The sequence below is a fragment of the Hippoglossus hippoglossus genome, chromosome 5 (assembly GCF_009819705.1).
Source record: "Hippoglossus hippoglossus isolate fHipHip1 chromosome 5, fHipHip1.pri, whole genome shotgun sequence".
Taxonomy (NCBI): domain Eukaryota; kingdom Metazoa; phylum Chordata; class Actinopteri; order Pleuronectiformes; family Pleuronectidae; genus Hippoglossus; species Hippoglossus hippoglossus.
The window spans coordinates 29771963-29784594 of NC_047155.1; the positions used below are offsets into that span (position 1 = coordinate 29771963).

The 12632-nt window shown below is 42.5% G+C and overlaps 1 protein-coding gene and 1 long non-coding RNA gene across 3 annotated transcripts in view; one reads left to right on the forward strand and one right to left on the reverse strand.

The window, feature by feature from the left end:
- Positions 1-6703, forward strand: ldlrad2 (low density lipoprotein receptor class A domain containing 2). Of its 2 annotated transcripts, none has more exons than XM_034586854.1 (5): positions 1-228; positions 2234-2719; positions 3676-3825; positions 4083-4220; positions 5962-6703. In XM_034586854.1, exons 1-5 carry the CDS (start codon positions 138-140, stop codon positions 6264-6266), a joined length of 1170 nt encoding a protein of 389 aa, XP_034442745.1. In that variant the 5' UTR covers positions 1-137; the 3' UTR covers positions 6267-6703. The 2 variants fall into 2 exon arrangements, with proteins under 2 accessions (XP_034442745.1, XP_034442744.1); XM_034586853.1 differs by having other exon boundaries at positions 2-228; positions 4080-4220; positions 5962-6702.
- Positions 3680-12632, reverse strand: part of LOC117762280 — a 19122-nt gene continuing 10169 nt past the window's right edge. The window contains exons 2-3 of the long non-coding RNA XR_004613986.1: positions 8571-8659; positions 3680-3794 (exon numbers count right to left, since the gene is read on the reverse strand). This is a non-coding gene — a long non-coding RNA (uncharacterized LOC117762280). The remainder of the gene's footprint in view (positions 3795-8570; positions 8660-12632) is intronic.

Consider the following 12632-nt stretch of genomic DNA (forward strand, 5'->3'; position numbering starts at 1 on the left):
GGATAGGAGGGGACAGAGGGAGGAGGTCCAGCGGGTCTGAGAGGCAGCGGACAGAGGCGGTGATGATGGAGAGCAGAGCTGAGGGGGGACATGATGCGTTCACCGTGATGTCCCGTCAGTGAGTCTGTGTCTGCTGGATGATGGAGGTGGAGAATTGTTGGCAGCGTGTGTTCAGGCTGCTCCTCCTGCTCTGCTTCATGACTCTGCACAGCTCGGCCATCGAGACCGGTAAGACTGGAGCCTCACTGCCATCACGCTCCTGTCCTGGCACGGAGCTCTGAGTGGAGCCCAAAGAGGCGCACTCTTCTCTGGGTTGGTTTTTTGGGGCTGGCATGTGGGTAGGCAGCGGAGAGTAGTGGCGGTGCTTCAGTTAAGGATCCGGAAAGTTTGCCTGCTGTCTCTCCATCTGGATTTGTTATATGTTCATGTGTGTTCACCTCAATCTGCCACTGAGAGCTTCACTCACAAAGAACAGAGAACATTGCCCTCTTGTCAAACCATAATAGGGACGAATACATCTTGAACTTCTTCCCTTTTGACACTGAACATGATAGTGAATATTGAAACATTAGGATACCGAGTATAGTAGTAGTACAAATGACCAAAAGTAGCATCAGCTCTTATTGAAGTATTGCTCCTGTGAGTACTTTATTTTACACATGATCACATTATTCTGTAATTGGACTTGACTCTTTAGATGTTGCTTTTGTCTGTGCCGTCCAATATTAAAGGACCATAGAAATGATATGTAGACTGCTTACCATCTGAAAACTCAAAATATGTCTGGATTTCTGCCCAAAGTTAGGGTTATAGAAAATACAGTCATTTGTATTAAATGAGCTCATATGTGCAAAGCGAGTGGTCTGGTCCCATAAGCTGCTCCTTCATCTTCACTGTAGTTTGTTTATGTTGAGCTATACTTTTTACTGGAGAAGCTCTCTTGCATTAAACATTGTGGGAAATAGTGCAAATAAATTAGCTGTATTGATAGAACTGAATTTATATGTTTTTTTTTTCATTTTTGAATGTGAAATATTTTATTCCCTGGACAAATGCAAGACAGTGATTTATTAGTCCATGTAACATTTCTAAATGATTCAGTAAATATACCTATCATGATATATATCAATATTGTGATTTGAAATTGCAAACGCTGTGGTTCATGGTTTTTGTAGATGAAGTCCCTCTCCTGGTGTAAATCAGTTTATTCACCTTAACCACTGTGCTACTCATGTACTTTGTTTGCAGACTGAATCAGTTTCAGTGTAAAGTGATTGGTGTGTTAGAAGGACACATGGATGGAAAGTGAGGTTGCTTCCCTTTTCCATACAATACTGTCTCAGAGACATTTCTCACTACAGTGTGTCACTCAGGACATTGACCCTCACTCACCCTCTGAATTTTCTCCCTGAAATGGACTCAGTCATAGTGTTTAAAAAGACTCAAATTATCAGCCTGTAAAAAAAAGTTTACCGGGGACTTGGCGTCCTCTGGTCCTCCATGTTTTGAACAATGTCTCTGGGGCTTTGTATTTACTTGTGCGGTGAAGAGGGGATAAGCTGCTTCCCACCAACAGGGGCTCCCAGGCTTTGGGACATTCCTGGAGGTCAGTGCAGGAGGATCTAGTTGTCTCCCAGGGTAACAGAGCTAATAAACTCCAGGGGTGGTTGTAAATTTTCTCATTATTTGGCCTGCAGCCCAGAGGCAGGGGGCAGTGGGTGGCTGGGTGTGGGCTGCTGAAGACAGATCTGCCCACCCATCTGTCCTGGTCCTGCCTGAGGATGAGCAGTGAGCTGCTTCTCAAGCTATCAACAACACTGATGGCATGGCTGATGTAGGTTTACACTTATGTGTACATGTTTTTACCGTGCATCTATATGTACTAAAGAAAAAAACAACTCACTCAAAAAATATCTCTCAGCTTGTTCTATAACATCACTGGGATTTTTTATTTAGCTTCCCTCTTTGTCCACACATCGCAGCTTCGTGGAGATTCTCTGTCATGGTATATGATGTGCCTCTCATCCCATTTGCCCCTGATTTATTACCTCTAGATTCAGCAGTAATATAACTAGATTTACAAACCGTTTGTTTTTATTACCAATCAATTTACACAATCAACAGAATAAAAAAATCCCAATTATAAACAGTTGTCCATTTGCAGTTTGACTCATTTCTTTGTTGAAAAGCTCCATGTATCTGTTTTCTCTGAGAGTTGTGTTTTCCTCTGCAGTAAATGTGGTGGACTTCTGTGGCCAGATGATCCGAGGTGACGGCATGATCGTGAACTCGCATCAGGAATCCAAGAAGTACTACTTTGTAACCATGGGGACTGACTGCCACCTCACCATGCAGGCCATCTCTCCTAAAGACAAAGTCCAGTTCCACTTCCGTTTCTTCCTGGTCTACAGTTTGCTGCGAGTGGCCCCGATGAGCCCAGCCCCTCTCTTCCCAGAGTCCCCTCATGACCCTGTACCCCTCAACCCGAGACTGGAGCCCACCTCTGGTGAAAACCTGGGGGACCCGTGTCACGCCGGCTCATACGTTCAGTTTTATGATGGGAGGGACAGGAGTTCACCTTCCCTCGGGCCACCTCTTTGTGGGAAGAGCCCACCCAGGCCAGTGCTGTCAACAGGAAACTACTTGACCCTAAGGCTGGTGACCCGGGGGACTCAGCCCAGAGTCGATTTTGTGGGAGACTTCACCTCCTTCAGACTGGGTAAGTAAGATGCAGACTGACCATCTGTCCACCTTCCAGTCTCCTGTTTTTAGAATTTGTTTATTGGGAAATTTTAGATGAGTCTGAACCAATACAAGGGTAGAGGTTGAATAGTTAAAAATATTGGTATAAAATGAGCCTGCTACTCTCACGTCATTACAACCGATTTCTGTCACTAAGATTCCTGAAAAGCCACGTGTAAGATCAGTGAAGAAAAAAAAAAAGTGTTTTTAAATTTGTTTTAGGAAAAACCCTAGAAATGGCTTCCAAGTGTAGTTCAGGTTAGGGGGGGTGCAGCAGGCAAAGGCAGGACGAAAGGTTAATTTTTCTTATAGGGCTTAACAAGGCATTACATCCTTTGCCCTTAACTCTCAACAAGTGTAAGGAAAAACAACCCCAAAAAACTATTAACAGGGGAATAAGAACCCCATGTGAGGGATCCCTCTCCCAGGATGGACAAAATAACATTATTTACAACATTGATATCCAACAATATTGTATATCAAGCAGTCTTGTAGTAATCATAGTCCATGGTCAGTTGCCACCACGATCAGCCACCACCATGATCAGGATCCACCGCCACTTTTTTGCATCTGCTATTTGTTAGAAACATCATCAACGCCACCAGTCAGCCCATGTAGGTCAGAGTTTTTTTTATTTTTAGGAATGTCACATTATACTAGTGTCAGTGATTCAATGTGTCATCTCAGCAGCTTGTTTTCATGTTTCTGCTGTTTTTATACTGTTTAGAACATGGTCTCTGAGAAATGTTTGTTTCATTAATAACAGATAAACAATGCAATGCAGGAAAGTGTAATCACAGCGTGGTTGTGCAGCATCTCTGTGTAGCCCAACCAGGATTATTGTGGTGCTGCTGTCCCGCCGTCATCTGAGGTAAACGCATGCAGGTCCTTCCTCTTTTGCACGGTTTCCTTGATTGCCATCTTCCTCCTCAGGTTTCAACCAATCAGAGTGCAGCAGTGACCCCTACTTCACCTGTAGGAATGGCAAGTGTATCCCTCTCAGCCTGGTGTGTGATGATAAAGGCATTGACAACTGTGGGGATGGAAGTGACCTGGAGGAAAACTTAACCACAGGCTGCAAAGGTCAGTTAGGTGATGAGGTGGCACTTGTAATGCTGGCTTTTAAAGACATGCTTCCTAAATTCATAAACCTCCTGATCAAGCAGCGCTCTCAAAACCTCACCCTCAATCCTTCAAAACAAATTTTCATAATCTCAGTAGTGTTGGGAGGAAATTCTGGGATTCTGAAGTGTCATAACATATTAAAGGGAGTACTTTTGTGGTCATGATTACTTTTGGTACCATTTAACAGTTGACACAAATCTGTCCTTCATCAGCAGGTCAGTTATTACCTCCTGAACCTCCACCACCGATAGCCACACCACCCCCACCTTTTGGGAATCCACCCACAGTGCCACTTCCCACACATATGAACTGTGGCATGCCAGACAGCGCTCCCAGCCATGAGTCAGTAACAGGTGAGTGACCAAAGTATTACAATAAATCTTTGTTGTATTCACCTTGCAGGAAAATCTCCCATTCCAGACAAGATTGACTCACTCTGTATGCAGTCAGTTGGTTGGTCAGCAAATTAACTAAATGCCCATTTGGATGCAAAGTAGCCTGGTGACTGGGTATAAAGTTGATGGAGGTGGCTATTGAGTTGTTCATCTCAGCTAGTAAACCAATAGGTGTTGAAGGATTCTCAAAGCAAAGAGCAGCCTTTTGAGTTATTTGTCTCGTTTCCAGCGTCAGAGGTGCAAACAGAGACTGTCTGGGCCAGGCCGTCAGCTTCTGACGGATTTTAAGACCCGGCTGGTCTGAGAAAACAGCCATTCTTCTGTTGAGACAGTTCAACTGAGAGTGGGGGATCACATTGGTCTACTGTGCAACGTGGCAGCTGTTTATTAGCTGAGAGACATTTAAATAGACCCTTGTCTGCCCACAGTGAGGAACCATAGCCTGGGTGAACCAACACACTGTTCAGTAACAACTTGTTTGACTGTGGTTCAATTAGTGAATGGGCTCCATGCATATCAATATATAAGCTTCAAATATTCCACTGTGAGTAGCTCAAATGACTGTTACACAGACAAGGAGGCATTAGAACATGGTAGGCAAAGAAGGCAATTGCCTGGGGCCCTGATCTGAGACGGGGTCCCTGAGAATGGCTGATTATGTTAGTCCACAGCAACCACAATTTTGAATGCCCCCCTACGTGCTGTTTGCCTATAGGCCCCAAAGTCATTTGATACACAAATCTAGTGCATCTCTATCTATATTTAAAACAGGTAAAACAATAGAGTTGTATTTGACTGATTGTGGAAGTATTGTCAGAGGCTCTGTCGGCTTTCATTCACAATTTCTGAAGTTGTAGAATAAGTTTCTCCTGGCCCTTCTGGGCACTGTCGCCTCACAGCACAATTTTATGGTTCAAATCCCAGTTCAGCCAGGGTCTTTCTATGTGGATTTTGTATATTCTCCCTATGTCTTTGTGGATTTTCTCCAGATACTTTTGCTTACTCAGCCTTAAAGGGATAGTTCACCCAAAAATGAAAATGCACTCATTATTTACTTACCATTATGCCAATGGAGGGGTGGGTGTAGGGTTTGAGTCCACAAAAGACTTCTGGAGTTTCACAGGTAAACAGTGTTGCAGCCAAATTGAAGTAAATGGCGACTGATTCTTCAAATGTAAAAAACAACAGAAAAAACCATACTGCTCCTCTGGTGTCAGCCCCGACATTCAAATTGGATTCGAAACAAGGTCATTTTCACCAGGTTTTCAGCCTAAATGTCCTCGGTTATCCTCCTCTGGAGAACGTTTGAAGAATCAGTCACCATTTACTTCAATTGTATTGGATATGGCTGAGACACTGTTTACCAGTGAAACTCCAAAAGTGTTTGTGGACTCAAACACTTCACCCACCCCTCCATCGACATAGTGGTGAGTAGATAATGAGTGAATTTTCATTTTTGGGTGGACTATCCCTTTAAGACATGCAGTTTAATTGGAGGATTAATGTGTTTGTGAATGGCTGCTTGTCTTGTTGTCTTGTGAGTGCTTTTAGACTGCCTCACACCATCTCTGTTGCACTCAGGGCCAAGCTCATGGTTTCCTGCAGAAGATATAAATCTATAGTTTTTAGTTTTTTAAAACAGCTGAGCACTGTAGGTCTATGTTACAAGAAAACTGTATTGTATCTCTTTTATCACCAGACTCTCCTTCCTCCCTGTCTCTGTTGATCCTCTACATCATCCTGGCTGTGGTGGCGGGTGGCTTGGTGCTGTGCTGGTGCTGCTGGTCACCTGGCTGGTTCCTGTGGCGTGTCAGCATCTGTCGCTTTTTACCCTGCTGCAACTTGGCCTGCGCCTCTTGCCAGATGTGTGCCCGCAGCTGCATCCACAGCAAGGAGCACCGACTGGCAAAAGTCACCCCACACACACCTATCAATGGGATCCCGACTGGCACAGCAGCCACTGGCAACAATGCGGAGGAAAATGTTACCACAGCTGCTGTTTAGAGCAGAAGGACTGACAATGAATGCTGAGCTGTGATCAGTGGTGAACATGAGCAGTTTAACATGACCAAGAATCCTTTTAGTGCAGAATGGACTCATGTGGTCCAGTGTGTCACACTGGAAAGAGCAGAGCTAAAGGGTATTGGTTAACCTGTGGTTTGTGTGCTTTAAATGAGAGGATGCAGGTGATGAGACTTTTGTGTTTATGTTGTTTTGAGAAGGTAGAGCAGGGTACAGTGTGACTATGGATTGTATGAACGTATGAATGTATCTGACAAGAAAGGATTAAGGGTTCTTAGAATCACTTGAGAAACATTTGTGTTCACAGCAGGCTTTATATGTTGAACTTTTTCTCTTACATATTATAGTGGAAGCACCATCAGTTTATATGGACAGTCCACCGAAAAATTTAAATTCACTCATTATCTACTCAGCACTATGCCGATAGAGGGGTGGGTGAAGTGTTTGAGTCCACTAAATACTTCTGGAGTCTCAGGGGTAAACAGTGTTGGAGTCAAATCCAATTCTTCAGACGTAATAAAACAACAGAAAAAACATGACATGCCTTCATACTGCTCATGTGGTGTCATCCAAGTGTCTGAAAGCCCTGACATTCATATCCGACTCGAATCAGCGGCATTTACACCATGTTTTTAGTCTAAATGTCCTCTGATAGCCTCCTCAGACGCCCGTTCACGTACGAACAGGCACACAGGAACATCGCACACACTCTTGCCCAAGTGTTGGACTTGTTTTCTGGACTCAAACACTTCATCCACCCCTCTTTCAACATAGTGGTGAGTAGATAATGAGTGTATTTTTAATTTTTCGGTAAACTAATCCTTTTAGAGACGGTTAATGAAGCTTGAGAAGTTCAGCCAGTAAAGCGTCTCCAGAACACACAATGGCGTGTATTAGGCTATTAGTGTGTACAGTTTTACATATATATATATATATTTTTGTTTCTTCTAAATGTGTTTTTATGTTCTGTCTTAGAAGTAATAATTTAGGTAGACAGTGAAACTACAGCTCCAGTGTACAGCTTTAACCAAAGGTCTGCCATGGACACATGTTGAGGACACAGAACAAAGTCAACCAACCACCTGGTGATAACAGCTGTTCTCCGCTGGAGAAATTCCTTCAACCACTTAACTCTCCTCCCAGCAGCCTGCTGTTGTTCGTCATACTGTATGACCCAATGGGATGTCTGGACACTGGAGCACAAAGTCATCCAGTATCTAGCGGTCAACATGCTGAAGAGATATACGTTGTGGTAAATAGGTATTATCTCCCAACAAGTGTGTGTGCATAACATACAACAAATTCAAAAGAAACATTCAAAATAACCTACTTGAATTCAATTTAATTCTATTTTATCTTTTTAGTGCCAATCACAACATACATTATTTGAAGGCACTTAACATAGTAAGATAGAGACCTCACAATATTATAGAAAACTGAACGGTTCACTATATGAGGCAGTACAGATGGCAGCCCAGTGTGATTAGATGATATTTTAACTTGAGGTTGTGAGGCTCACCAGGACACAGCACATTACACTCCTGATCTATACCCTCCACTCATCGTTGAAGGCTCTCTATCAGATGTTGGGACCTGGCTGCATTGCTTTGCTCTCATTCAGACAAAAGGCATTAGTCAGGACTAACACTAATGTTGAGCGATAAAGTCTGACTCACAGTCGGCGCCCCAGTTCATCCCACATGTGTTGAATGGGGTTCCGGCCAGTCAGGTTCCACCAAGCCAAAATGGGAAAACCATTATGGTGTTGCCTTTGTGCACAGGGACATTGAGACATTGATACATAAATACCCCACCAAGTTGGATTTACTCTGATTAAGGCTACATAGAGTGGTGTCTACATACTCTTATTGTATTTACTTGTTTGTGTTTATTATAAAACTGTACACAAATAGAAATCAAGATGAAAACACACCATACTAAAATATGAGTAATTTATATGTCTTGGCCCGAAGTCAATCAAAATCAAAATATGTGGTTGATGTCTTTCTTGCAGATTCTTCTGTTGTCTTCCTGACCTCATGTACAGTAAATAGTAAAGTAGAGTTAGTCACTGTACCCAGATTAAAAGTCCATGTGAGGGGTGACTAGTTCATGTGTTCACCAGGCAAAATGTCTTTGTGGCATCCTTGGAGTAGCTCCATAACCTTTCCTCGCCCCTGCCACACTGTGTGTTGTGTAACCACCTGAATTACTGTCTTTTTAGGTATTTGGAATTGTGTCCTGCATGCATGTTTAAGACACAGGGCCACATAGGCTTAAACAAACCTTGTGTTTCCAGGTTGCTGCACACTGAAGCATGCAGAATTCATGATCTATCTCGCTCTGCTCAGACTGTACAAGAATGCAGCTGCATCCTAACACCCATCAGACAACATACACACAGTACAATACACATCCCCTGAACTCTCACACACTCAGACATCCATGTGCGTCACTGTGGCGAAGGTCAGCTCTCCAGCTGGATGTCCCTTCCAACTAAACCTTTCTCACATTTGACTTTAAACATACATTTTATGATTATTTAGTTTTTTTTATGGTTTCGACTGTTACAGGCTGATTTTATAACATTTTTGTAAATAAACAGTGTAAATGTCAACATCTGTAAATGTCAAACATGGTTTGATTGACGGAAATATCACACAGGCTGTATTCATCAATATTTTATATTAAAGGGATAGTTTGCTAAAAAATCTACTCACTATTATGCCGATAGAGGGGTGGGTGAAGTGTTTGAGTCTGTAAAACACTTCTGGAGTCTCAGGGGTAAACAGTGTAAGAGCAGAATCCAATACAACTGAAGTAACTGGTGACCAAAACTTCAGACATAATAAAACAACAGAAAAAACACAACATGACTCCACATTCAATTCAATTCAATTTGTATCGCGCCAAATCGTAATATACATTATCTCAAGGCACTTTACATTGAAGATCAAGACCGTAACCTTTTTTTTATAGAGAAACCCAACAGTTCCAACAATGAGCAAGCGCTGTGGAGAGGAAAAACTCCCACATTAACTGGAAGAAACCTCTGGCAGAACCAGACTCAGTGTGGGTGGCCATCTGCCTCGACCGGTTGGGGTGAGCAGGGGAAAATGGGGGGGGGAGAGGAGAGATGGGTGGAAAAGAGGGGAGCGACAAGAGGGAGAGATAGGGGGGGGGGGGGGGGATAGGGCGGCCAGGAATACTTGTGCATTATCAGGTATCAGCTCTAAGTAGTTATAATGAAAACAATAACAGTGTAAACATGCTACTGATTATTAATGACAGCAGCAACAGTTCATATAGTAATTGAGTAATACTAGGTATTATTGTTAATAATAATAGTAATAATAATAATAGTTGTTATCCTGCAGCTCTGGAGTCGGAGATACCTTCAAAGAGAGAGAGAGACTATGGGAGGAAAAATACATAGTTAGTGACATGTAAATAAATGAATGTGGGGGCAGAGAGACAGAAAGAAGGGGAGAAGTGCTCATTGCATGATGGGAGTTCCCCCAGCAGTATAGCATATAGCATATAGCATATATAGCAGCATAACTAAGGGATGGTTCAGGACTCACCTGATCCAGCCTTAACTATAGACTTTATCAAAAAGGAACGTTTTAAGTTTAACCTTAAATGTAGAGATGGTGAACCCAGAGTGGGAGCTGGTTCCACAGGAGAAGAGCCTGGTAGCTGAAGGCTCTACCTCCCATTCTGCTCTCACAGACTCTTGGAACCACAAGAGAGCCTGTGTTTTCGGAGCGAAGTGATCTATTTGGATAATATGATGTTATGAGCTCTTTGATATATGAAGGGGCTTGATTGTTAAGGGCTTTATATGTGAGGAGCAGGATCTTGAATTCTATTCTGAAATTTACAGGGAGCCAATGCAGAGAAGCTAAGACAGGAGTAATATGACCTCTCCTTCTAGTTCCTGTCAGCACTCGTGCTGCAGCATTTTGGACCAGCTGGAGGCTGCTCACAGACTTACTGGGACATCCTGATAATAAAGAATTACAGTAATCCAGTCTGGAGGTAACAAATGCATGAACTAGATTTTCAGCATCCTTCTGAGACAGGATGTTCCTAATTTTCACAATATTGCGCAGGTGGAAGAAAGCGTTTCTAGAGACTTGTTTTATATGTGGGTCCAATGACATGTCCTGGTCAAACATAACTCCAAGGTTCCTCACACAGGAGCTAGGGGCCAAACTAACACCAGCTAAGGTGACTATCTGTTCAGACAGTGTTTCTCTAAAATGTTTAGGGCCAATTACAACGACCTGAGTTTTTTCTGAATTTAGAAGTATGAAGTTTTAGGTCATCCAGGCCTTGATGTTCTTGAGACTTTCCTGAAGTTGAAATAAGTGATTAGATTCATCAGGCTTCATATATATGTACAGCTGGGTGTCTGCGTAACAATGGAAGTGTAAGTTATGCTTTCTGATTATGGTGCCTAAAGGGAGCATATATAAGGTGAAGAGTATCGGTCCAAGGACAGAACCTTGTGGAACTCCATGACTAACTTGTGCATGGAGGAGTCATTGTTAACATTAACAAATTGAAAATTATCTGACTTGAATATGAATTAAACCAGCCCAATGCTGTTCCTTCAATCCCTACATGTTGCTCCAGTCTCTGTCAGAGAATCTTATGATCTATGGGGTCAAATGCTGCACTAAGATCCAACAGGACAAGTATAGACGCAAGTCCATTATCTAATGCCATGAAAAGGTCATTAGTAACTTTTAATAGTGCTGTTTCTGTGCTGTGATGGATTCTAAATCCTGACTGAAAGTCTTCCAACAGACCATTACTATCTAAGTAATCACACAGCTGGTTAGCAACAGCTCTTTCTAGGATTATGCAAATTAAGGGCAGGTTTGATATGGATCTGTAATTTGCTAAAACCTCTGGATCAAGAGTGGGCCTTTTAAGCAGAGGTTTAATTACTGCTACCTTAAAAGCTTGTGGTACGTAGCCGGTTAACAAAGACATATTAATCTGATTTAATATGGAACTTGAAACTTCCTTAAAATGTCTAGTTGGGACAGGTTCTAAAAGACAAGTTGTTGGTTTAGATGATGAAACCAGTGACATCAATTCAGGAAGATAAATTGAAGAAAAGTGGTCCAAATATATATCTGGTGTTTACAGGTGGTTCTATGGTTTCTGTACTAGACAACGTATCTGTGCTATTCATGCGGAGGAGGGGGTGGATTTGTTTCCCTGATGGTTATAATTTTATTTGTGAAGAAGTTCATGAAATCATTGCTTCTCAGAGTTAGAGGAATAGATGGATCAGTAGAGCTATGACTCGGTGTCAGCCTGGCTACAGAGCTGAAGAAGAACCTGGGGTTGTTCTGCTCCTGTGATGTCATCCAAGTGTCCGCAAGCCCCGACATTCATATTCGACTCAAAACGAGGTCATTTACACCATGTTTTTAGCCTAAATGTCCGCTGATAGCTTCTGACGAGGTGCATTCAGGGACCGTCGGGAAATGCAAACGTCTGCTAGCTTAGCCGCTTCTGGTGGACTTTTAGGTCAGAGAATGTCAGCTCAGCAGGAAGTTCCTCATATGTGGCCCAGGACACATTTGTGTTCAAACTGGTTAAACAATGAGACCACATGTCTCCCAGACCACCTCCCAATGTGGTCTGAGAGATTGGATCTCAAGACACATTAAGGAATATTTGAGTGTGTTCACACATGGACTTAAGGCTGACCACTTGGGATCAGATCACTAGGCCTAAACAGGGACTAAATGTCACTGGTTCACCATCTACACTCATAAGCATATTTATAACATCATTGGTTGATGTTTTCTTCCTGTGTGCTCCCCCCCTCTCTGTGCTCATACATATAGTACTTTAATAGAGCAGTGGACCAAAGCTGTTCTCATTCATGTTTTTCTGTTCCTGTTGTCAGACAAAACAACTTCTGATAAAATCACCAAAAACATCTGTTCAAGCTGTAGTGTAATTTCAGCTGTAAGGTTTCAGCTAAGGTTTTTCCAATCACCTGTTAGATTGATTGGTAAACAGTGTGCTACATAGGCATCACTGGCCGATGGGAATCTCCAACACTCCAATGACCAATGGTGGAACTTCAATCAGTCACAATGCTTTCAGCAGACCAATCATCATTCAGTGTGGACAGAGGGCTGGCCCTGCTGCTGAGATCTAAACTAAGTTAATGCAGCTTTAAAGCAGGTTCATTTTAGTTTGAATTAAATGAAAAGATTGTTGAATGATATGATTTGTTTCAGTGGAGTAAAGTTTTTGTCACTTTCCAATGGAATTCATGAACCTCTCTGTACAAGTAAAACAGAGACATGGATT

Coding starts and splice junctions, on each gene's coding strand:
- ldlrad2 (XM_034586853.1), top strand. CDS start 138: ATGATGGAGGTGGAGAATTGTTGGCAGCGTGTGTTCAGGCTGCTCCTC. Junction 229..2,233: donor CAGCTCGGCCATCGAGACCG/GTAAGACTGGAG, acceptor TTTCCTCTGCAG/TAAATGTGGTGGACTTCTGT. Junction 2,720..3,675: donor CTTCACCTCCTTCAGACTGG/GTAAGTAAGATG, acceptor CTTCCTCCTCAG/GTTTCAACCAATCAGAGTGC.